General features: G+C 40.3%; 1 protein-coding gene across 4 annotated transcripts in view; it reads left to right on the forward strand.

The window, feature by feature from the left end:
* mtmr1a (myotubularin related protein 1a) overlaps positions 1-23,354 on the forward strand; it is a 33,466-nt gene extending 10,112 nt beyond the window's left edge. The window contains exons 3-18 of one of the 4 annotated variants that reach the window (XM_034164216.1): positions 9,257-9,328; positions 12,415-12,502; positions 12,691-12,785; positions 12,938-13,045; positions 13,266-13,364; positions 13,728-13,838; positions 13,963-14,112; positions 14,234-14,422; positions 14,533-14,718; positions 14,870-15,028; positions 15,103-15,150; positions 15,223-15,315; positions 16,476-16,589; positions 20,932-20,975; positions 21,054-21,186; positions 22,063-23,354. In XM_034164216.1, the coding sequence (XP_034020107.1) occupies positions 9,257-9,328; positions 12,415-12,502; positions 12,691-12,785; positions 12,938-13,045; positions 13,266-13,364; positions 13,728-13,838; positions 13,963-14,112; positions 14,234-14,422; positions 14,533-14,718; positions 14,870-15,028; positions 15,103-15,150; positions 15,223-15,315; positions 16,476-16,589; positions 20,932-20,975; positions 21,054-21,186; positions 22,063-22,230 (1,857 nt within the window). In that variant the 3' untranslated portion in view covers positions 22,231-23,354. Of the gene's footprint in view, positions 1-9,256; positions 9,329-12,414; positions 12,503-12,690; positions 12,786-12,937; positions 13,046-13,265; positions 13,365-13,727; positions 13,839-13,962; positions 14,116-14,233; positions 14,423-14,532; positions 14,719-14,869; positions 15,029-15,102; positions 15,151-15,222; positions 15,316-16,475; positions 16,590-20,931; positions 20,976-21,053; positions 21,187-22,062 lie in introns of all 4 variants that reach the window. The other 3 variants (XM_034164218.1, XM_034164217.1, XM_034164219.1) reach the window with 3 other exon arrangements.
* Positions 23,355-25,363: the final 2,009 nt, after the last annotated feature.

Below are 25,363 nucleotides of genomic sequence, written 5' to 3' on the forward strand. Positions count from 1 at the left end.
TGGAGGATCCAAGAAAATTGGCCAGATTTCTAGAAATGAGAGCTGCTCCATCCAAAGTGGGATGGATGCCGTCTCTCCTAACAAGACCAGGTTTTCCCCAGAAGCTTTGCCAATTATCAATGAAGCCCACCTCATTTTTTGGACACCACTCAGACAGCTAGCAATTCAAGGAGAACATGCGGCTAAACATGTCACTCCCGGTCTGATTGGGGAGGGGCCCAGAGAAAACAACAGAGTCCGACATTGTTTTTGCAAAGTTACACACCGATTTAATGTTAATTTTAGTGACCTCCGATTGGCGTAACCGAGTGTCATTACTGCCGACGTGAATTACAATCTTACCAAATTTACGCTTAGCCTTAGCCAGCAATTTCAAATGTCCTTCGATGTCGCCTGCTCTGGCCCCCGGAAGACAATTGACAATGGTTGCTGGTGTCGCTAACTTCACATTTCTCAAAACAGAGTCGCCAATAACCAGAGTTTGATCCTCGGCGAGTGTATCGTCGAGTGGGGAAAAACGGTTAGAGATGTGAACGGGTTGACGGTGTACACGGGGCTTCTGTTTAGGGCTACGCTTCCTCCTCACAGTCACCCAGTCAGCCTGCTTTCCCGACTGCCCGGGATCTGCCAGGGGGGAACTAGCGGCGGCTAAGCTACCTTGGTCCGCACCGACTACAGGGGCCTGGCTAGCTGTAGAATTTTCCACGGTGCGGAGCTGAGTCTCCAATTCGCCCAGCCTGGCCTCCAAAGCTACGAATAAGCTGCACTTATTACAAGTACCATTACTGCTAAAGGAGGCCGAGGAATAACTAAACATTTCACACCCAGAGCAGAAAAGTGCGGGAGAGACAGGAGAAGCCGCCATGCTAAATCGGCTAAGAGCTAGTAGCTACGCAACATAGCGGATTCCTAAAAACACACAAAGTGAATAATGTGTAAATAATTTAGAGGTGATTCAGCAGAAGGAGTGCCCCAATCAAGGCACCAAACAGGCCATGAAGCAGCACAGGCAACGCACGACAACAGCGAACGCACGACAACGGTGCTAAAATAAAATAAAAATCAACTAAACACGCTGTGGAGCAGCACAGATAACGCACGACAACAGTGCTAAAAGAGAAAAAAATAAAAATAAAAAAAATAAAAATGAAAGCGTTAGCAAGCTAGTTAGCTTGCCAACGCTGATGAAAGTTAGCTGATAAAAGTGCTCCGTCGCGATGTTTCGACCGTTAGAGGTCTTCCTTAGGCGTTGGAGCACAGTAAAAAAGTAAAAAAAAAAGTAAAAAAGTCTTGAAAAAGACTGTTAATTCAAGTCCAAAGCAGCAGGTAGCAGTCTCAGTGTAAACAGTCCCAACAGAGAGGTCACAACTTATGGGTATAAAGATCAGAGCAGGTCAATTTAACGTCCAATCACATCTCTGTTGTAAATGAAATCTCTAGAAAATACAAGTTACGGATATTACCGTGTTACAGCGTTATTTAAGAATTACAACCATTTCTGTACATGCTGGTTGTCCCTCTCGACAAACTAAATGTACGAATTAGATGGAAGTCCTGTATAGGTTGGTGTCATTGCTTATCTCCTGCCTGAAGCAGATGAGAGTCTGTGACTCACCTTGAAGAGGACACCAGTCGGATACAGGTTAATTCCTCAGCCACGGGTGGACTCAAATGATGAGGATGAAGTGTCCTTTCAAAGGAATCAAACCCAGGTCTACATATTACAGGGTTTAAAGTTTGGGCTGCCAAAAGGCAGGTTTCACGCTGACGCCATCCTGACGCAGAATCAACGCTGGACACAATATAAAACTTACCGCTTTCATGAAAAATTAAAAATCGATTTTTAGATTAATGCCTTTGTTTTCTCATCATTTTTTTCTGCTGGCAGCGAGTCGTGTCCTGTCTACAGGAGGAGGGGGAGAAGTTGGTGTGTTTGAATACTGCTGAGAGATACTCAGATACTCAGCAAAGAGGCTTTTTATAATTTTTTTTCTTTCAAAGTCTTCTCTGAGTGTCCTTGCTGTGGTTAAACTAATAACATAGCTGCAGACCCGTGACATATAACAAACACTAACACATGTTTGTTTGTTTTTTCCCCCAAAAATATGCCTGAAATCTCTTTCTGAGGATGACATAATGTAAATGCTTGATTAAAACCTCATTACCTCTCAATCAGGTTGCGCTTTCTACATAAATACACAAATTCCTGATTGTTCCTGCTCAGAGACTGCAAACCAGGGGCGAATCCAGATGGAATGAGGGTGTTTGTTGGGGGGATGTTCCCTCCACAACACCCCTTCATTAAACGTCTACCTTTGAAGGCATTTTTCATACCACTACTACTTAATAATAATTTTAACACGTAAAATGTTTAAATCAGTATTACTCTGGGCCTAAGTTCTACTATAGTTCTAGACTAAGTTTCATTGATGAGCCATATAAAAATAAGTTAAATTAATTTAACTTTTCTGCATAACTAAAGTGGGATGTGAAGCAATAACTTTTTTTAATGTAATGTCTAAGCTTGGGCATTACAGGGTCTGTTTGAGGTTCTGGCTTTAAAATCAAGTCAGTTAGGATGAGGGAAGATGAAAATCTGAAAATGATTACGGCTCTTGAGCTTAGTAATCTTTATCAAACAAATATGTAAGTTGTGATATCAGTTTTGGTTGAAGGCAAAGAAAAAGTGAAAATGTGCAAAAGAAAACACAAATACAACACATTAAGCAGAACAACTAAATTGAGGGGGAAAATGCAGAGAACATAGTAATAAAAAAAAAAACCCTCCAGAATGTTTATCCTGAAGTAGTATTTAAATGTGTGTGTTAAAGTCTTTCTATATGATGCTGCACTAGAAAAGAGCTGCAATGGTTAGTGAGTGAAATATCGTGTTCAGCAGGAGAACAATTGCTGTTTTCTCAGCTGCCTCCACCTGGTTTTAACCTTAAACTCTGGGACACGATCACAAAAAGGTTTCTGTAAAAACATAGATGGTAATCAGTTTATGATTTAGCTGTGATTTTTTTTTTTTTTTTTTCTTTAATCCCCGATAATCCAGCTCCTTATCCACTCCTCACCGAAATTTCATCTACAGGTGGGCAGAAGGCACAGGGAAGATTTCAGGAAAGACTTGATTTGTTTTCTTGTATTAAAATCCAAATCCTGACCAGTCCGTGGTTAAAGGCTGCCACCCGAAAGACCGGGGTTCAGGGTATGGGTACCAGCCTTGGCTGGGGAAGTAACCTACAATGGACTCTCATTCCATCCTGGGAGAGTCATAGACTTTCGTTCTTTTAGTACTTAATTACTTGAATTAAAGTTAGAAGTCTGCAGTACACTCCTGTTTTGTTCCGGCCCCATTGTGGAGGCGTGCAGAGGCAACATTCCTCCCAGTAAAGGAAAAGTAGCTGTCCAAATACTAATGGACCTCACTGTATATCGTGTGCTGTGTCGATGTTTAGTTGTGCCATCTCGCTGGCTTTCCAGTTTATTCACTCCCGCTAGATAATCTTATTTTGTTCTCACTGCGTTTTTGCGCGGCCCATATTTTATCATAAACCTCTTTTCAGTTCATTTCTATCCATGAAGAAGCCACATGTTTAAGAAAAAGTCCTTTCTGATTTTTAGCATTTGGATTTTTTGTATTGTACAGGTTTTATGTCTGAACTGTAACACTGTTTACAGTTCATGAGCACGTATAAATCATATTTTTTCAGGAAGTTGTTCCATTCATTTCTTCAAAGTGTTGTTTTGTGTTTCTTCTTCTGTGGTTAGTTCGTAAAGCAATGGTTGTTTATTTATACTGTAGTTGTACGTACTTTTTGCTGGAGTCCATAGATGATGTTTTTAGAAATGGGTTTGAACAAATGTTGTAGGGAGGTTGACGTGCACAGTGTTAAATATCCGAGTGTCGAGCAGTCGTATAACGGCGCGCTCGTTTCGTGGCTCATCGACGGCAGCTCTGTAGCTTGCTTTCAGTTTTGAGAAGACAAACATGTCACCCACAAACGGTGGAAGTGGTTACAAGCCAAAAGGTGCAAAAGTTATTCATTTACTTTAGGTTTGACTATTTTATCCACGTCGTATGAACCCTGAATAAAAAATGAACTCCAGTTAAACAGTATAATTCTAAAGAAACTTTACTTCAAAGTGGTTTAATTCATTGTATAGTTTCTACAACTTTTTTCCTTAGAAGTAAACATGACGTAAAGTGTGACTCTGACTTCACTACATGTTCGAGCTCACTGTGTTTTCTTCTTTTTGCTGTTTGTCATTCTTTTTTTAAATTTCTTATACAGTCAGACTTAGATTTTTAATGTATTTGTACATCTCTGTTTCAGTTAAGTTGTTGTGTTTCCTGCAGCAGGTTTCACTTTGATCTTTGCAGACTTCCTTATACGTTGCTGACTTTGATCCCGTCACAAAAAAATAAAAGTGCTGGGCATTGTCTATGAAATATTCAAATACACACATCTGATTATATCTTTTTTTTAATGATGATTGTTCATTACTTTAAAGTATTTATGGAAGTAAATCTGTGCCATCAGAGTTTGAATTTGAATTTTTAAGATTTAATTTTTTTTAGCATCAAAATTGGTTTGAAGTTGAATTTCTTTAGCATCAAAATAATCAGCCTCAAAAACGTCAACCAAAAAAAAAATTAAACTTAAAAAAAAAGTCAACCTTTTAGGTTAAATTTCTGAGGTTTAATTTTTTTAGGTTGGATTTTTTTTTTTTTTTTTTTTTATAGCCTGTAGTTTTTGAGGCTGATTATTTTGATGCTAAAAAAATTCAACCTTAAAAATTCAAATTCAAATTCTGATGGCACAGATTTATATGGAGGTAAATCTGTGCCAGAGTTTGAATTTCTTTAGCATCAAAATAATCAGCCTCAAAAACTTCAGCCTAAAAAAATCCAACCTAAAAAAAAACAACCTCAAAAAAAATTTGAGGTTGATTTTTTTATTTATTTTATTTTATTTATTTGTTTGTTTGTTTGTTTATTTTGGAAAAAAATTGGCCTCAAAAAAATGTTTTAGGTTGGAATTTTTTTTTTTTAGGCTGAAGTTTTTGAGCTGATTATTTTGATGCTAAAGAAATACAACCTTAGAAATCCAACTTCAAACTCTGATTTTGATGCTAAAAAAAATTCAACCTTAAAAATTCAGATTCTGGTGGCACAGATTTACTTCCATAAGTACTTACCTTATGATGTCACAGTGATCTGGTGGGGGGTGGGGGTGCAGCTGTAAAATTTCTCAGTAAAGCATTTCCTAATTATGTGGCGGAACATATACGCTCTTGAAGACTTGGTAGGAATCAGAATGAAATTTGTATTTTCAAAAAATTCAAACTTGTGAGGTCAGGAGGGGCTTTTGCATCTGAGAATCTACTGAAACTGAATCCTGACTGAGTACCACTGAATGCCAGAAACACTAAGGGGTGACTATGAACAGTCAGAAGTCTGGAAATAGATTATTTAATCAGTAGCTGCATGTTATTGAGTCCAAGACATGGAATGCCCTGGCTTTAGAAGGTAAAAGTCCCACCATGTATTGCTTCTACTTGTACACCTAAAGTATTGATGAGCTCATTTGCCCAATTTCTGAAGCCGCGCTTTTCCACCTCTGGTGTTTCTTGTCATTTTGTGCACACCAATAGACTGTGATAGTTTTTCTCTAGCGTGGTGGTAATTATGTGCAGTGAACTGACAGTTCTGTAGGCGTAAGATACAGCTACAGACCAGCTCTGGTGTCGGTTTGAAAGAGATGTAAAATAGACTTAATGAAACTCAGAGGACAGAAGACGGGCAATTATCTGTCTGTACAATTCTATTCTTAAAGAGGCAGCAGACTAGCTTTGGAAAGCCAGTAGAGATCCACAGGTTTAAGAGAAGTGAGTCCTATTAGTGCAGCAGATAAGAGAATATTTACAAATGGTTCTTTCAAACGGTGACACAAGCACCAGATTTGGCACAAATACTCCTTAGGGTTTTAAAATGCAATAGTTTGCACCATGTGTCATATTACAGGGTGACATATGTCATATCATGTCATAGAATCCAATGGATGCAAACATTTCAAATCAAATAAATTTTATTTATATAGCGCCAAATCACAACAAACAGTTGCCCCAAGGCGCTTTATATTGTAAGGCAAAAGCCATACAATAATTACAGAAAAACCCCAAAACGACCCCCTGTCAGCAAGCACTTGGCGACAGTGGGAAGGAAAAACTCCCTTTTAACAGGAAGAAACCTCCAGCAGAACCAGGCTCAGGGAGGGGCAGTCTTCTGCTGGGACTGGTTGGGGCTGAGGGAGAGAACCAGGAAAAAGACATGCTGTGGAGGGGAGCAGAGATCAATCACTAATGATTAAATGCAGAGTGGTGCACAAAAAGAGAAAGAAACACTCAGTGCCTCATGGGAACCCCCCAGCAGTCTAAGTCTATAGCAGCATAACTAAGGGATGGTTCAGGGTCACCTGATCCAGCCCTAACTATAAGCTTTAGCAAAAAGGAAAGTTTTAAGCCTAATCTTAAAAGTAGAGAGGGTGTCTGTCTCCCTGATCCGAATTGGGAGCTGGTTCCACAGGAGAGGAGCCTGAAAGCTGAAGGCTCTGCCTCCCATTCTACTCTTAACACCCTAGTAAAGTAAGCCTGCAGTCTGAGAGCGAAGCGCTCTATTGGGGTGATATGGTACTATGAGGTCCCTAAGATAAGATGGGACCTGATTATTCAAAACCTTATAAGTAAGAAGAAGAATTTTAAATTCTATTCTAGAATTAACAGGAAGCCAATGAAGAGAGGCCAATGTGGGTAAAATATGCTCTCTCCTTCTAGTCCCCGTCAGCACTCTAGCTGCAGCATTTTGAATTAACTGAAGGCTTTTCAGGGAACTTTTAGGACAACCTGATAATAATGAATTACAATAGTCCAGCCTAGAGGAAATAAATGCATGAATTAGTTTTTCAGCATCACTCTGAGACAAGACCTTTCTAATTTTAGAGATATTGCGCAAATGCAAAAAAGCAGTCCTACATATTTGCTTAATATGTGCATTGAAGGACATATCCTGATCAAAAATGACTCCAAGATTTCTCACAGTATTACTAGAGGTCAGGAGGACATTTGACCTTTACTGTGGACACCAACCATCAGCATGGTCAAATCTATTCCATTTATTAATCATATTAGCTCAACCAATAATTTATATTAATTATTACCAAAATTGGAGCAACTTTAACTTTTAACCCCTGTACAAACTGAAATTGACTTTTGTCACACCGTTTTTTTTTTGTTGCTATTTTTACCTCATAACTCCATAGATTTCAGTCATAGATGGTCCAAACTATACCATTTTGGAATCTTTATGATCAGACAAATACTGTGGAATACCTTTCAATATGATTTAAGTATTTTTAAATTTTGATCCCTGTGTAATTCTTCAATTGACCCCTACCTGGCCGCCTATTGAAAATCTAGGTGGCTACCCTGCTGTTACAAAAGAGTAACATCTAAGGAGTATTTGTGCCACATTTGGTGCTTGTGTCACCATTTGAAAGATTGTTTTAGTTATGTGCTGCACTGTATGTAGGGCCTGAGGTCCGTTGGTGCCAATCACTGGATTCTGTACTGTGAAGTGAACGAAAGTCTACGACTCCCCCTGGACAGGATACCTGTCCATCAGAAGCTACTTTCCCAGCCAAGGCCAGTACCCATTTACAGCTGAGTGAACTGGAACAGTGTAGATGAAGAGACAAAGAGGTAGTATGACCAGGACTCCAACCCAGGTCTATATATCGGTAACCTAACTTCTATTGTCTAACCTTTTCTGCATTTCCCTCAAACCTCCTCCAACTCCAGAAAGTGTCCCACGGGTCATGGGCAGGAAGGGTCACAGGGATTACCTGCCATCAGTACTGATAGGTACCATTTTATGATAGTGGGCAAGGCTGCCACCTAGGGGCAGTTGCTGCTTGTGATAATATAAATCAGAGTTGAAGAAGCCTTCTGAAGAAAAGGTGAAATGTTTTCAGTTATGGTTCTGGTTTTACCCAGAGCTCTTGGAGAGCGGGTTATGCTTCTTTTCAAGAACACCAAAGGAAAGCTTTCAGATGCTAATTTTCTGAGTAGAAAACCTCTCCGACTGGAGGGACGTCTCTACAGTTTTGCTGTGTTTACACATAACGACGACAAGTCACGAATGCCACAAAGTATACATTCTTGGCCGCTGATCACGAATATGATTATTCGGGGCAGAGGCGTCAGGTGTCCTCAGGAACTGCTGTAACCTGTTACCACACGTTATGATTAATAGCACGTGTTGTTCGTGAATTATCAGGAACCATTATGCACGGTCAGGAATAATGTTCCACACTGTTACGCGTAATAGTGCATAACAGTGCATCGTTACATTCTGTCACGTGAATGAGACGAATTGTCTCCACACACACACACACACACACACCCATATTCATCCTACCGTCAGCTGCTGAGCAATTCAGATCGCTCCAGTTTGCTCCTCAAAATCCGGATTAATCCACAGCAGAAGAACTTTGTGACTGCATGCTTTGTTGTGCCATGGAGTGGCGCAGAGAAGAGGAGGAGACTGAGAGAGCCAGATGTGTGGCTCCACGCGGCTCTCGTCTCGCTCATTTTCCCAAACATCAGGTGCAGCAGCAGCAGGTGGAACAGCTGCAGGAGCGCGCTGATCAGCATTGAAACAAGGTTTTTAACCAACTTGGCATCACTGTCCTTCTTCAGCATACTGCAGCAATGCAACTGAATGCGGTGCAGCAGGGTTTAATTGTCAGAGAAGAATGCTGTCACGCTCTATTAAGAATCACCACTCATCAAGACAGATCAACATGCTCAGTTATGACCTCCACGACATGAGGCAAAATGAGGGTGGTGCGTGACATTCGTGGAAGATTTTTTGGCAGCCAAAACACATGCTCCACGAAAATCACAAATATCACGCACCAACACGCACTATTAAGAAACCTATTCAGATTCATTCAGTCATGTTAAGAATGTCAAGAATGTGCCATGAATGACGAGTGCCTATGTGTAAACGCAGCATTATGGAGAGATTGAAACTTCAGCAGAAACCTCAAGTGAAGTTGCCTTTTGTTTGAAGTGCTGCCGTGCCTTACTGTTGGGATGCAATTCGTTTACGGTGAAGTGTTCCATGCTCTTGTCGTGTTTCTTGTTCTGTTTCACTCACTCTTTCTCTGCTTGCTCTCCACTGCACCAGGATTCAGAGGATACATGTGAAGGGCTTTGTTACCACGGAGAAAGTGATTCTGAGCATCCTTCCAGTGCTTTGGCAAGTCTCTCCTTGGCTGTCATTTTCCCTCCACTGATTCCTTCCTCCATCCTCACCTGCATGCCTCCTCCTGTCGCTCTCTTTTCTTGTGATAGGTTTTGTTACTTGGGTTCTGGTGCCACTGTATTGGACCAGTCTTGAGCGGACAGATGAATATCAAAGATAACAGTGAACTGGGGTCATAGTCAGGGCTTTGATTTTGGCCTCATCAGCTGTGGATCTCCTCGGGTCTGTCACCATTGGGGCAGCAGTCACTGTGCTGGCTGCTCTACCTTATGTAGTGCAGTCAGTTCTTTACCACATGGCTTGATTTTGGTAGACATTGACGAGTGGATCTACCTCATTTTTTCCTGCCGAGTTACAAATATTTATGAGATGTCAAAATGTTGAAATTACTCTTTGTTAAATTGTCTATGACAGAATTCAGTACTCTGGATTCTGGTCCAGATCAGATCTGACTTTCCCTTAAGGACTAAGTCATCATTGCACTTTACCTTTAGCAATTATAAATAAATCTTGAACTTTAAAAGTACTGGAAAAAAATTCTTCGAAAATACAGAACGGACTGGTTTGACGGTTGGAGGTACGTGATGGATGGTCGCGACTATTAATGGTAAAGAATCCTTAAAACAAAATCAACATCTGTCCAGATGATCCCGTAGACGACCTGTCCATAGTTAATGTACTGAAAATGGCTCGGTCTCTCAATGTACTAGAGCCTGACCGATATTATCGGCCAGCTGATATTATCGGCCGATATAAGCCCTTTTCAAAGTACTCACTATCGGCCGAAATTTTGCCGATAGAACACCGATAATTTCTCAAAAACAGAACAGTTTACTGAAATAATGTTTGTGTCGTCAATGTAAAATGTCCTTGCACAGTTTGTCCAGTAGATGGAGCTCTGACTCCATTCAACCGAGAGCTGCTTACACCCCTGCTTAAATGTGTTCATCACTGGCCCCTGTAGTTTGCCGTCACACTGCACTGATCGGCTGACAAAAGCATACAAGTAAGTTTATAAGGATGTTGTTTGTAATAACTTTGCGATTACATTCACCCCACATTTCTCCCGTTTCAGTTCAACTCGGTTTGATTAACTCAGTTTATGTAGTAATGTGTCAAATGTGCTTCATTGCGTCGGTCACGCTTTTTATTAAGCCCACGTTGTGTAGACCTTATTTCTAGCATGAAAAACTTTTGTTTACTGCCAAGAGGTTGAAACATTCAGATTCACTGGTCGTCCGGAAGGGTTCTGGGAATTACTGCTGTTCATCATTAACCCTCTGGGGCAGACGCCGTCGTATATGATGGCCAGGACCAAGCTTTACTAAATTGTAAATAACTTTTTAATGATATGAGATAGAAACTTACTCTTTTTTTTTTTTATTGCTGAAAAGTTACCTCTGCGGACTTTCGATCCACCGTCGGCCATCTTGGTACTCCTTATAGAAGATGTGTGATGACATGCGCAATGCGAGTGTCCAATCGGAATTGGTTCTCCGTCACATGGTTTTCCAAAATCCAATCGTAGGGCAGATTTACCTCATGTGATATGGCAAAGATCGTTTTCAGGAGTGATATCTTACTAGTTGGCCCGTTTGAATAGCCCCCTAACTGCTCCAATTGCATTTTTTGAACTTGAACTTGCTAATTTCACAAAGGTTTAATTCTTGATTGCATTTTTTTAACTTGAAAATTGTTCTCTGTTATAAAGTTAATCAATATGAGGACAAAGCTTCAGCTTTTAGCTCATACTATTTTTGTTAAGGGGCCAAAAAAGAACATTTTATTCATTTAAAAAAAAAAAAAAAAAAAAAAAAAAAAAAAAAAAAATATATATATATATATATATATATATATATATATATATATATATATATATATATATATATATATATATATATATATCGGCTGATTTATTGGCTATCGGCAAATCGGGCGATTTATTGATTTTCTGCATTTTTTTTTTTTCATCCAAATATTGTTATCGGCATCGGCCTAAAAAAATCCATATCGGTTGGGCTCTACAATGTACTACAGAATTATACTCTCTAGATTTTTGAACATCTCCATTCTGGTCAAAAAAAGCCTACCCTTACTACAAAATGTTGCCATTTCTCCTGCAACAGTTAAACAAGCAGTACACACAGTACTACGCAGTACACACAGTACTTCCTTTTGCCTACTTATAGGTGTAATCCTGTGCTGGAAGTGGGACAGTTTGTTGGTGAAAATTAATAATGTTCTGGGGTCTTTTGAGACATTCCCTAGGTTGTGTTTAATGGTTTGTTTTTTGCTACGGCTCCTTTGAAATCCACTGTAAGTGCAAGATGTTGAGATTTTATGGTAAAATGGGCTCATCCCTAATTCACCTCCTTCAGCATATTTATGGTTGCCACCAGTGGGTTTGAATCCCATTTTGCTCTTCCTTCTGACTGAAGAAGCTTCATGTATCAACCCCATGGTGGTCATATTGCAGGTCTTCTTGTGGTTTGATGAGATGTCAGGAACATCTGCGTGCTTGTATCCATGTGTGGAAATTCCAAATATTTGGGCGTGAAGTGATTGTCATTGAGATTTAACTTGAGGTTTCTGTAACTACATGGTTGTTTTTCCAGACGAGTTTTCCTTCTGTTTGGTGTTATGATGTCACCGTCTTTGCTAACCAGTCATTAAACCATCACATGAGCATCATCTGTTTGATTTGTTTCAGTCCTGCCTCTGACATTGGATGTTGTTGTGAAAGGGTCCATACTGTGTGGTCAGTTTTTTACTTTGGAATAGTTGAATATGGGTGAACTTTCATTTTAAAAATCCTCTCAAAGTCCCATAATTCCATCTCTACTTATCCTGGTATAAACCTGAGATGACGTGAAAATGTCTAGTTTTCCATTTCTGTGACGTATGTCGCAGCAGTCCGTCTCTGAACTCTATGACACGCCCACTGAGCTAATTGTACTCATCTTTCTAAAACTCGTGGTAACTTGTATTAACTGGCTAACGGTGTGATTCCTGTGACCCCTTTAAACCGTGTTCTTTGGGCCTGTACCCGGTGTTCTGACTTCCTGGTGCGTTCTGTGCAGAACCTTGCTGTACGAAAGTATGGGATGCAGGCCCGCATGTCCCCGAACCAGGTGCCTCTGCTGCCAGGTGAAAACATCCAGACTACAGGTAAAACAACCACGTCTGATTGTGGGAGGAAAAAAAGTGCTGTGATCAAATGTGTTAAATGGAACAGTCTGATATTTGGGTGAAGGCATCATTTAAATGTTTTGTTGGGAGTCCAGAATGTTCCAGATTGGGTTCTTTTTTTCTGTCTTACCTGCCTTTTATACCATTAAGTTTTTGTTTGTGTGCAGTGAAGGATGTGATGTACGTCTGTCCATTCAGCGGTCTGGTAACCGGAACGTTAACCATCACAGACTACAAGCTCTACTTCAACGGTTTAGACCGGGTACGCAGACCTGAACAAGTTTTATTCTCACAGCAGCTTCGAGCACGGAGACGATCTCGGTGTGAAACAGTAACTCAGCGTTAGTTAGTGTTTTTTTTGTGTAAGTGTTCTTTGTAGTTGTACAGTCATTTTTTGGTCTGTTTGTCATCCAGGAGTCTCCATTTAGTCTGGATGTGAATTTGGGAGTTATCAGTCGACTGGAGCGCTTCATCATCCCAACCCGAGGAGAGAACACCAAAGGACTGGAGTTAGTCTGCAAGGTATCACTCATAGAGTACTATTGTGATACGTAGGTGCACTTTGTTTTGATTGTGCGGAAACGCAAGTCAGATTGAAAAGATTTCTCCAGACCTGCACTATCAATGTGCGTCGTAGTGAGATGAGATGGTGATGAAGTTCAGAACGTCTGTGATGTGACCGCTGCCTGCAGTGTGGGAATGGGAATGCTGAAAATGTACGGTGATCTTGTCTGTGCTTCAGGACATGAGGAGTCTGAGATTTGCTTATAAAAAAGAAGAAAGTAATCCCGATGTGGTGGAGGTGTTGGCCAAGCACGCGTTTCCTCTCTCCTCCGGCCTGGTGAGTGGTGCCACGCGCTTCAGCAAGGCACAGAACAGAAACATAGTCCAGTAAAGATCCATAAATAATCATAATAAGTGAAATAAAGCTGAATCAAAATATGTCCAGGTCCAACTTTTTGGACAACTTTTTTTCTTCTTTTTTTTTTTCTTTTTTTTTTTTTTTTTTTTTTTGGTCTTTGGCTTCCATACACCACCACAGAGGACTTGAATTGAAACAATCAGGATGTGCTTGTAGTGTCGATGTTCAGCTTTAATTAAATGGGTTTAACAAAAACAGCAACTGGGCAAGAAGGAGATGCCACCAAACTTTATATTTAACACGATAACGGCGAAAATTTGATAAATTGTTTTTTTTTTCAAGGCATTGCTTTTGCAAATTTCCCGACAGACGCTGTTTGCTTTTCTGTACAAAGAGCGTTTTCCTGTGGATGGCTGGAAGGTGTACAACCCGATGGCTGAGTACAAACGTCAGGTAAATGAACACTCTAGTGTGACTTCACCTGTTAACTACCTCCAAACAAAGCGTTGGCAGCAGATGGAGTCAAGACCATTGACTGTCTGAGTTTTTATTTTTAGTTGGGTTTTTTTTTTTTCAGGGTCTCCCAAATGAGAGTTGGACCATCAGTAAAATCAACAGTGCCTATGAGCTGTGCGACACGTATCCCTCCATTGTGGTCATCCCCGCCAATATCACGGACGATGACATCAAGCGAGTGGCTGTGTTCAGAGCAAAGCACCGCATACCGGTCAGTCTTGCACATAGGCAGGAAACCAAAGTGTCCCAGTGGTGGGATGTACCACTGCATGTGGGGGGGGGGGGGTTCCAGGAGTCCTTCTGATCATGGATTTGATGTGTTTTACCTTCAGTTGTTGTCCTGGATCCACCCAGAGTCTCAGGCCACCATCATACGTTGTAGCCAGCCATTAGTTGGCCCCTCAGACCGCCGCTGTAAAGAGGACGAGCGCTTCCTCCAAATCATCATGGACGCCAACGCCCAATCTCACAAGCTCACCATCTTCGATGCCCGGCACAGTAGTGTGGCAGACACAAACAAGGTACAGTCCATCAATTCCGGAGTATTTACATAAGAACTATGTAAGTCGACTTTATCTTCTTCTTCTTCTCCATTGCCCTCGATCACGTCGTCCACCTCCAACACACCCAGGCCAAAGACGGTGGTTATGAAAGTGAAAATTTCTACACCAATGTGGAGTTGAACTTCCTAGAAATCCCCAACATCCACGTGATGCGGGAGTCTCTGAGGAAAATGAAGGAGGTGGTTTATCCGACTATAGACGAAGCCCACTGGCACTCGGCCATAGACCAGACCCACTGGCTGGAGTACATCCGGGTGATTTGCTCAAGCACACACACAATTTTTTTCAATACAGGTAGGAGCAGAGTCAGCATGCTAGCTAACATGGTACATGGCTGCATTTGGTCTTAGCTATCTTAGATGGTCTATAACTGGCATATGAACATGATGTTATCGCTACATTTAGCTGCTGCTAGCTGGAGCGGTAAAGATTGCTGATAAGTTGGAGTCTGGGAAAACATCGGTGGTGGTCCACTGCAGTGACGGCTGGGACCGAACGGCCCAGCTGACCTCTCTGGCCATGCTGATGCTGGACAGCTACTACCGGACTCTCTGTGGATTCCAGGTCAGTCTTCTACATATTGCACCTGATACTTCACATGCACAACGTGGTACTGGACTGTGTGTTTGTGTTCCCAGGTTCTGGTGGAGAAGGAGTGGATTAGCTTCGGACACAAGTTTGCTGCTGTAAGGGGTCTTTGTGTTGAACGATTACTGTGCATGTGAATTAAGGCTGTAAAGTTTATTCTGTTTCTGTAGCGTGTGGGTCACGGTGAAGAGAACCACTCCAACGCCGAGCGCTCACCTCTGTTTGTCCAGTTCATCGACTGCGTCTGGCAGATGACTCGGCAGGTTGGTACTAAACCATGAGGAGATTCATTCACCAGTTCAAACAGAACCACTTTGACCTTGACTAACACACAATTAATGATTAACCTACTTTGGCGCCAAATGGTTTGAGATAGAGTTATAGCTCTTTCCAGGTCACCCAAGGTTGATGGTCTCCCTAGATGTTTGACACAGTCATTCCATTGGTACGCAAGGATCCTCTGAAGGGACATACTATCAAGGATCTAGTGTTTGCCGTAGGTCATGTGCAACTGTCCAAGTTTCACAACCATATTTAACCTCTGCATTATTTATGTACTCTTACTTCTCTGTTGTTCCACTCTCGGTACGCAAATTCACGATCTTCGGCATGGGAGTTAGGCACTCTGACCAGAAGGCTAAAACCCGGGCGCTGGTCATTGTGGCCAGAGAGTCCTTTAGCTGTTGGGGAGTGAGGTTTCCTGACTACCATATGCCCAGTGACTCTTGCTGGTCTCTGTCCCACATACAGTAAGACAGGAAGGACCATATCACCAAGCACCTCTGTCCAGCGACCTCATGACGCCATAAACTTTTCCCAGGTGTCTCTCTTGTCAAAGGGTGAGGACCGAGAAACATGAATGTTACTGCTGGCATAAGTGAATGTCTTGGTTTAGCAGAAACCAAGACTGCTGTGTTGGCCAAATTCAGGAAAACCTAAATCTTACTATTAATCCAGAACAATTGCGAGCCCAGGACACTCTGATTCCTTGCTCAGTTTTTCAAGAGCTACAATCATTCAATCAACTGCAAAGATCACAGCATCATCTGCAAAGTCAAGGTCCATAAACCTTTACTTGCCAACAAAAGCACCAAAGTTGCTAATTTCAACAACCCTTCAAACACCCAGTTTGTGCACACATTGAACACTGTAGGTGCCAGAACATATCCACGAGGAACACCAGAATTCCTCAAAAAACAAACAAACCAACAACAACAAAAAAATCTTGCTTCTGCCCCAACTCCTTACAGAACTCATAGTATCTGTGTGTAGGCTGGATATGATGCCTAGTAACTTGTTGGGGATCCCATAAATTCTTTCACAGTAACAACTCTAAGTTTCACTTATAAAAAAAAAATGAATATTCCATTTTGTATGTCAGAATTTCTTCTTTTTCTTTTAATTAAAAATCTTTTGTTTGCAGTTTCCATCAGCCTTCGAGTTCAATGAGCTGTTCCTGATCACGGTGCTGGATCACCTCTACAGCTGTCTGTTTGGGACGTTCCTCTATAACAGCGAGCAGGAGAGAACAGCCAAAGTACACACTGTTCTTCTGTTGATATTTAAATGGCTTTTGCTAACAGGACTTCTCCTGTCTCATACAATCTGAATAATAAGAGGACAAAATGGACTAAACTGTCCAGACCTATACAAGAATCCAGTTTGGATGCCAAATGGGTGCTGTAGTCCATTTGAAAGATTTCATAATTTTTAGTAAAATATTTGTTGATAAAAATACTTTTTTCTCAAGCCTGGCTAATGGCCCACTTTTGATTGGCAGAGCAGGTAGTCCTTTGTGGGATAGGAAGTGGGCTACCAATATGTCAACCTGGGTTCAGTACTTGGCGGTGTACCTATTTGTACCCTTGTACAAAACAATTTATATACATTGTCTCAGTCCTTCCAGCTGTAAATTGGTACATGTCTTGGCTGGAGAAGTAACCTGTGATGGAGTTGTGTCCCATCTAGCTGAAGTCATAGACTAAATGCAAATACTCATACTAGCATTCTATATAGCAGGTAAAAATAAGTAGACCACAATCCATAGGCTATTCGAATACTCACAATGCATTTTGTAGTTGTCCAGTGGTACCCAGGTCATCTAACTGATCATCTGCAGAGGAATGGTCTATTTGAAGAGTTTCAGTCAGGTTTTAGAATTCATCATAGTACAGAAACAGCATTAGTGAAGGTTACAAATGATCTTCTTATGGCCTCGGACAGTGGACTCATCTCTGTGCTTGTTCTGTTAGACCTCAGTGCTGCTTTTGATACTGTTGACCATAAAATTTTATTACAGAGATTAGAGCATGCCATAGGTATTAAAGGCACTGCGCTGCGGTGGTTTGAATCATATTTGTCTAATAGATTACAATTTGTTCATGTAAATGGGGAATCTTCTTCACAGACTAAAGTTAATTATGGAGTTCCACAAGGTTCTGTGCTAGGACCAATTTTATTCACTTTATACATGCTTCCCTTAGGCAGTATTATTAGACGGTATTGCTTAAATTTTCATTGTTACGCAGATGATACCCAGCTTTATCTATCCATGAAGCCAGAGGACACACACCAATTAGCTAAACTGCAGGATTGTCTTACAGACATAAAGACATGGATGACCTCTAATTTCCTGCTTTTAAACTCAGATAAAACTGAAGTTATTGTACTTGGCCCCACAAATCTTAGAAACATGGTGTCTAACCAGATCCTTACTCTGGATGGCATTACCCTGACCTCTAGTAATACTGTGAGAAATCTTGGAGTCATTTTTGATCAGGATATGTCATTCAAAGCACATATTAAACAAATATGTAGGACTGCTTTTTTGCATTTACGCAATATCTCTAAAATCAGAAAGGTCTTGTCTCAGAGTGATGCTGAAAAACTAATTCATGCATTTATTTCCTCTAGGCTGGACTATTGTAATTCATTATTATCAGGTTGTCCTAAAAGTTCCCTAAAAAGCCTTCAGTTAATTCAAAATGCTGCAGCTAGAGTACTGACGGGGACTAGAAGGAGAGAGCATATCTCACCCATATTGGCCTCTCTTCATTGGCTTCCTGTTAATTCTAGAATAGAATTTAAAATTCTTCTTCTTACTTATAAGGTTTTGAATAATCAGGTCCCATCTTATCTTAGGGACCTCGTAGTACCATATCACCCCAATAGAGCGCTTCGCTCTCAGACTGCAGGCTTACTTGTAGTTCCTAGGGTTTGTAAGAGTAGAATGGGAGGCAGAGCCTTCAGCTTTCAGGCTCCTCTCCTGTGGAACCAGCTCCCAATTCAGATCAGGGAGACAGACACCCTCTCTACTTTTAAGATTAGGCTTAAAACTTTCCTTTTTGCTAAAGCTTATAGTTAGGGCTGGATCAGGTGACCCTGAACCATCCTTTAGTTATGCTGCTATAGACTTAGACTGCTGGGGGGTTCCCATGATGCACTGAGTGTTTCTTTCTCTTTTTGTGCACCACTCTGCATTTAATCATTAGTGATCAATCTAATCAGATCAGATCACCTCAGTGATCAGACAGAAGGGAGTTTTCAGGGAATACTGTTAAGTCTTCTATTTCCATACCATAAGTCAGAACAAGATCTAAGATATGATTAAAGTGGTGGGTGGACTCATTTACTTTTTGAGCAAAGCCAATAGAGTCTAATAATAGATTAAATGCAGTGTTGAGGCTGTCATTCTCAGCATCTGTGTGGATGTTAAAATCGCCCACTATAATTATCTTATCTGAGCTAAGCACTAAGTCAGACAAAAGGTCTGAAAATTCACAGAGAAACTCACAGTAACGACCAGGTGGACGATAGACAATAACAAATAAAACTGGTTTTTGGGACTTCCAATTTGGATGGACAAGACTAAGAGTCAAGCTTTCAAATGAATTAAAGCTCTGTCTGGGTTTTTGATTAATTAATAAGCTGGAATGGAAGATTGCTGCTAATCCTCCGCCTCGGCCCGTGCTACGAGCATTCTGACAGTTAGTGTGACTCGGGGGTGTTGACTCATTTAAACTAACATATTCATCCTGCTGTAACCAGGTTTCTGTAAGGCAGAATAAATCAATATGTTGATCAATTATTATATCATTTACCAACAGGGACTTAGAAGAGAGAGACCTAATGTTTAATAGACCACATTTAACTGTTTTAGTCTGTGGTGCAGTTGAAGGTGCTATATTATTTTTTCTTTTTGAATTTTTATGTTTAAATAGATTTTTGCTGGTTATTGGTGGTCTGGGAGCAGACACCTAAACTCTCTTTCTGAGGACCACATGATGTGAAAACACAATAAAACTTTCTTACCTGTAAATCTGGTCACGTTTTCTGCATAAATAAATGTTATGCATTCTTTGTGCTCAAACGCCAAAGTAGGGGCGAATCCAGATGGAATGGGGGCGTGGGGGAGGGATGTGCCCCCCTCACAACACCCCTAGATTAAAGGTCCAGTTTTGAAGCCTTTTTTTACTACAACTACTAATACTACTTAAAATAATATTAATTTCTACAAGTAAAATATTTAGAGAGAATTTAAATGTTAGAAAAATGCTAGAATGAATTTAATAGTTACATTTATAAACAATGTAGGTTCGAAATTGCAAGTTTTACTGTTACAGTGCTGTCAACAGTTAAATATGAGGTCAAGAAAGAGGTCTTTATTTTACTTTTTATAAAACAAGTATTTATTTTCATTGAAGTCAAGAAAGGGTGACTATAAAGTAAGTTTTGGCAAAACAGGTATCATTGTCATGTTGAGGTGGCAGAGGGTTGTTGTCGGCAGCTGGGAAAAGTAACTAAAAAAGTAACTAGTAATCTAACTTAGTTACTTTTACAATTGAGTAATCAGTAAAGTAACTAAGTTACTTTTTCAAGGCGTAATCAGTAATCAGTAATTGGATTACTTTTTCAAAGTAACTGTGGCAACACTGCACATGAGGCAGTGGAGCCTGGTAACCAAAGAAGAACTTCCTGGGAAAATTCTATGAAAGTAGCAGTCATACATGAAAATGGTCGCAAGCAGGAGTGGTGGCCAAGTGGTTAGTGCACTTGGCTTCATTGCAGAAGGTTCCTGGTTCAAACCATACCCCTGCCACATTTCTCAATGTAATGTTGAGTTGCGTCAGGAAGAGCATCTGGCGTAAAACTTGTGCCAAATGATAGCAGTATCCACGGGCCCATGGAATTGTACAAATACACATAAGTATCAGGAACTGTCGGCCGTTCCAAAATATCAATTTTCACTTGTGCATGACTATGTTGAAACATCCAGGTCAAAGGACTGATAATACTGTATGGCAGTGACATAGTTCGTCCAAATTGTCCTTACTATTCAGTCAGTTGTGTGTACTACAGTAACAGTTGGGTAGTATATACTGACCGATGTTAGTACATGCTGGCAGACGCAGGCTAAATTACCTTCATGTTGTACATGTGGTAGACCGACCCAAAAATGTTGATAGACTCAATTGGTTTAGACAAGCTACTACTAACATTAATAACATAACTTTAGTTATTGGGCAGGCATGCACATAACTGGTACTCATGATGTTTGCGGGTGCATGCTAAAAACAAATGATGCGCAACAGAAAACAGAAGGGAAGTGCTTCATAAGAGGAAAGCAATGATGGATTGTAGAAAAAGTGTTTCCCTCTGCTGTGCATCAATTATGTTGAGTACGCACACGCACCATGAGTACCAGTTATGTGCACCCCTGTTAATAGGAGTGGCATGAATTGGGCCTATGACTTTGTTTATATTGATGTTCTTGCATCATAAATTCAAAACTACAGTTACACCAGGGCTGTGCTAGATAGCCATTTATAGCGTCCACTTCGTATTTGTTGAAAGCTAAACACTTATTTTGTCACCCGTAGGGAGTGCAGTCCAAAACCATCTCCCTGTGGTCCTACATTAACAGGTAGGCCAACTGCCTCGTTTGTGTGACTGGGTCCGGTGGACGATATATTTTTTTTTTTGACTGTTTGCTCGCCAACAGCCAGCCTGAAGACTTCACCAATCCGTTCTTTGTCGACTACAAGCACCACATCCTGTATCCAGTAGTTTCCTCCAGACATCTGGAGGTCTGGACAAGCTACTACGCACGCTGGAACCCTCGCATGAGGCCGCAGGTTTGCCACCAAAATTGAACCAGGAGCACAAATATTGTACATTTAAGAGTGTTGAACTGTGGTACTGTTTTTAGTCGGCTAAATAGTTTCTCACACACTTTTATCCACTGTTGACATTGAGGAGACTGTCATTTTGCGAAATTTGTTGGGTTTCGAGAATGTTTATGATCGGGAGCTGAGAAGAGTTTTGGTATCATGAGGATGTTTGGCGTTCCAGAAAAGCAGGCAAAGAGTGGCACAGGATATGTTTGAGGACTGAGTGACAATGGTGAGCTATGCGGTAGGAATTATGGGTGTAAGAATTAATTAGATGGACGATACGATTCATGTTATATATGATATGATGTTATCTATTTCCTATTTGTGTATTTTCATTCATCATTGTTCTGTAAGAGGTCAATATTTCTTCCATTAGTTGACTTTGCATGGTGTCATGAATTGTGTTGTTAAAAAAGAAAATGCAATTATCACAATGCATAGTTAATGACAGATATGTCCAAGGTGGTGGGTTTGAGCCCTTTCTTGTTTGCAGTACTGATGGACCAGTTGACTGATGAGATCAGATGGTAGTCTTCGTAGACAATGATGTTTGCAGATGATTGTGAGCTGTAGGGAGCAGGTTGAGTTGAGCCTGTTCCCCTTGGGGTAGAGGTATGCTCTGGAGAGAAGGGGAATGAAAGTCTGTAGGAGTAAGATGGCATCCATGTGTGAATGAGAGGGTGCACAGTGGAATGTGAGGGTGAAAGGAGGTCCTTTATATTGGTTCCTTGTTTGTTTCAGCACTACAAAAAAGAAGAAAAAAAAAACTGTAACCAACGTGAGCCATCTTTAACAGCAACGCACACGTCCACAATCAAAGAAATGTGGTTGTTTCAGATACCGGTGCACCAGACACTGAAGGAGCTCCTCTTCCTTCGGGCAGAACTCCAGAGGAACGTGGAGGACCTGCAGAGGGAAGCCTCCGCCCATTCCCTGTCATCCTCACCGGAGAACTCGCCGTCCCCAACACATGCCACAGGAACTCCGCTCCACACTGTCGTGTGACGCAAATACAGACCCGCTGTGCCCCCCGCAGGAGGTCCACTCACATCACATAGATGTACTTTATGTTTACAGTGAGGGAGTTTTGTAAAGAGATTCTTGTATTTATATTAATATTCTTAAATTTATGTAAAAATGTATTTAGGGAAAATTATGTTCTAAATATGGAAACATGCAAACTGAAGAGTATTAGAAATACTTTGGGTGGTAAACATTCGGAATCACCTTATTACAATGTCTGTACTCTTCCTACGTCTTGTACCCAACAGAAGGGCGGAGCTTATGTGATCACCTGTCTGTTCATCTGTGCACATGAGAGCTGAGTGGGTGGATTTTCAGTACATTTTGTGTAGAGGTGGTTCTTTTATCTCCTTTTTTTTCGCATTCCCAGAACTGGCCTTATGACATCACAAAGATCTGTATTTTCTGAAAAAAACAAAAAAAGCATATACACCCAAGACTAAAACCCTTGCTGTGGGTTAGCAGCGTGTAATTTTTGCAATAACCATATTATTGTTTAAGCTTTAGATTTAATTGAAATTACCAAAAGACCAGAGAAAAAGTGGAAAATATCAGTAAAACTATTTCTTGCCAAAGGAATTCTTGAGCTCAGTCCAAAATAGTGCCACCTCATGGATAAATCATGTCATTAGTCTCACGGTCACAGTCATCACATTATTTTTGGAGGCTGCTCTTGTTTTCATTACTTAAATTTATTTAATTTCAAGATTCAGAGAAGTTCAGAAAAGCAACATATTATTCTATATCGTCTAAACTAACAGTTCGACTAATCCCTAAAATTTGGAACGTACAGTTTACCTGCTAATGTGATGAATTATCAAGTGAACAAAGTTATTTGACTTTTCATAACTGTAATTAGAACATTCAACAAATTATTAACATAAAAAAGACCAAATGCTTGAAACACAAAATTTTAAAGATCATGAAAATGACAAATTGAGTTTTATCATATTTTTAAAAGTATTATTTTTGATTATTCACATTGTATATAAAAAAAGTAATTTCAGCTTTTGTTCAGTCTTGACGGTGACCTGAGGCGCCTCCCAGTGGTCAGAAGCTATAACAGCCCTCTGAATTTCAGGATGTACAAATTTAATTTAAAAAAAGATGGATTTGAAATAAATCCACAAACCAGATCTTTCTGAGCAGAATCTGTATTTTAACATGCCCCCTTTTTTTTTTTTTTTTTTTATTCCACCCTAATATTATTCCTGAATTGGATACAGTCAAAATGAAATACTGGCTACATCCACCAAGGCTGTAATAAAATCGTTGCCATTTATTTATTTGTCCATCTGTTAGCAGGATTACGTCAAAACTACTGCACAGATTTTGACAAATATTAGGCCATGGAAGACTCCATTAAAGTTTGGAGGTGATCCTGATTCTGGATCAAGATTTCATTTTATATAGGCTTTGAAGGATTATGTCAAAACTACTTAATGGATTCTCACCAAATTTGTACCACAGATAGATATTAGGGCATGTGGAAGACTCCATTGAATTTTGGAGGTGATCTGGATTGGCAGAACGTGAGAAATCACGGGTTGCTCTTGTTAATAATGCTTCATGTCAAGTTTTCTGACAAATGTGTCTTTTAGACATTATGCAAATATATATTGATGACTATTTGCTATACTGGGCACATTGGCCTAATTGAACCTAGCTAACCATTTCCAACATTACTTCCCTTAATGTTATTAATCAGTTAACCATTATTTCAAATGATACAAAAAAAACATTTTTATGGATGCTGCTGTGTATGTGATGTATAGTTTAACCTCTTTCTTTGTGTGAAAATGTAGTAATTGTGTTGTACGTGTGGTTAACAATCTGCCAATTGTCATTGAAGACAGCATGCCACCCTTGTGGAAGAATCATTTACTGCCAGTGTTGAAGTAAAGCATGTAGTCATCTGCAAACTGTGAGTCACAGTGAAGCGACTGACTTCAGTGTCAGTGTTTGTCCCAAAAAACACCTGTTTCCCTATTTGATGTTTACACGAGTTGTAGTGATTTTCACAGAGGGTATTTGATAGTGTTTGTACCAAAACTCAGCTGCAGTCAGTGTTGCAGATTCCTGTTGAAGAAAGATGGAGGGAGGGGACTGGGATTGAGCAAGGGGTCAGAAATAACGATGCTTGTTGCGTAATCTCAGGTTATGATCTGGATCCACTTAATTGTGTTCTACGGTGGAACGTAAGGATCTAAATTAATTGTTAAAGTCCATGTGGAAAGCAAAGTATTTTCAGTGACGTGGGACAAGTATGACATGGTGTGGGATTTGTAACGCACACAATTTTCAGGTACAAATGGCATATTTATTGAAGAGCAGGGAGTTAAGTAATTTAAATGCGTTACTTGTAGCCCATGTTTCTTCATCCAAAAAAAAATAAAATCTCACACCTGAAAGAGTTGGTAAGGTTATACCTTTCCTCTGTGAAGCACCTTGGGGTGACTTATTGTGTGTATTGTGATTTCTCTTTGTAAATAAATGGAATGGAAATTGAAGGAAATTAAACTGCTTGGATTTTGGTCCATTTCAGTAAGATTCTCAATGTTTGTCTTTGTAAAGATGCATTTTCAATATTAGTAACATTGTCTAACCAATCGTAAACGGGGCCGATGTGGTAACTCGGATCGGAACCCCTGAGCTCGAGGCCCGACCTCTTGCTCTGGGGTGAAAAAAGCATTGGACACTCAGTTGGGGAAGAATTTCCGCTCGGAAACTGCCACATTTGAAACACTGTGTCATTGAAATAAGAAACTTCTTTCACTTTCAGATTACAGAGGTCTAAAATTTTTACAGTCCTGGTCTATTTGCTGTAGTTACATTGAAATCAGATGGATGTGGCATTTCTAAATCACAGAGCACCTTTCTTCTTCTTATTTTCTGGAGTTATATAAAGATATAAAAGTTTGCATTTTCACAACACGGCAGAACAAAGTTTTTCCTTTTTAGCCATATTAAGTTAAACAGGATGTTTAATTTTCGCACCTGGTACACTCCCACCCGCTAGTAGTCTTGACTTGAATATTTGAGTTTGAATTTATGATGGTATGTCCTCAAAACTAGCTTTGAAACCTGGGCCCGTTGACCATGTCGCTTGCGACCA

The sequence above is a fragment of the Thalassophryne amazonica genome, chromosome 23 (genome assembly GCF_902500255.1).
Source record: "Thalassophryne amazonica chromosome 23, fThaAma1.1, whole genome shotgun sequence".
Classification (NCBI taxonomy): domain Eukaryota; kingdom Metazoa; phylum Chordata; class Actinopteri; order Batrachoidiformes; family Batrachoididae; genus Thalassophryne; species Thalassophryne amazonica.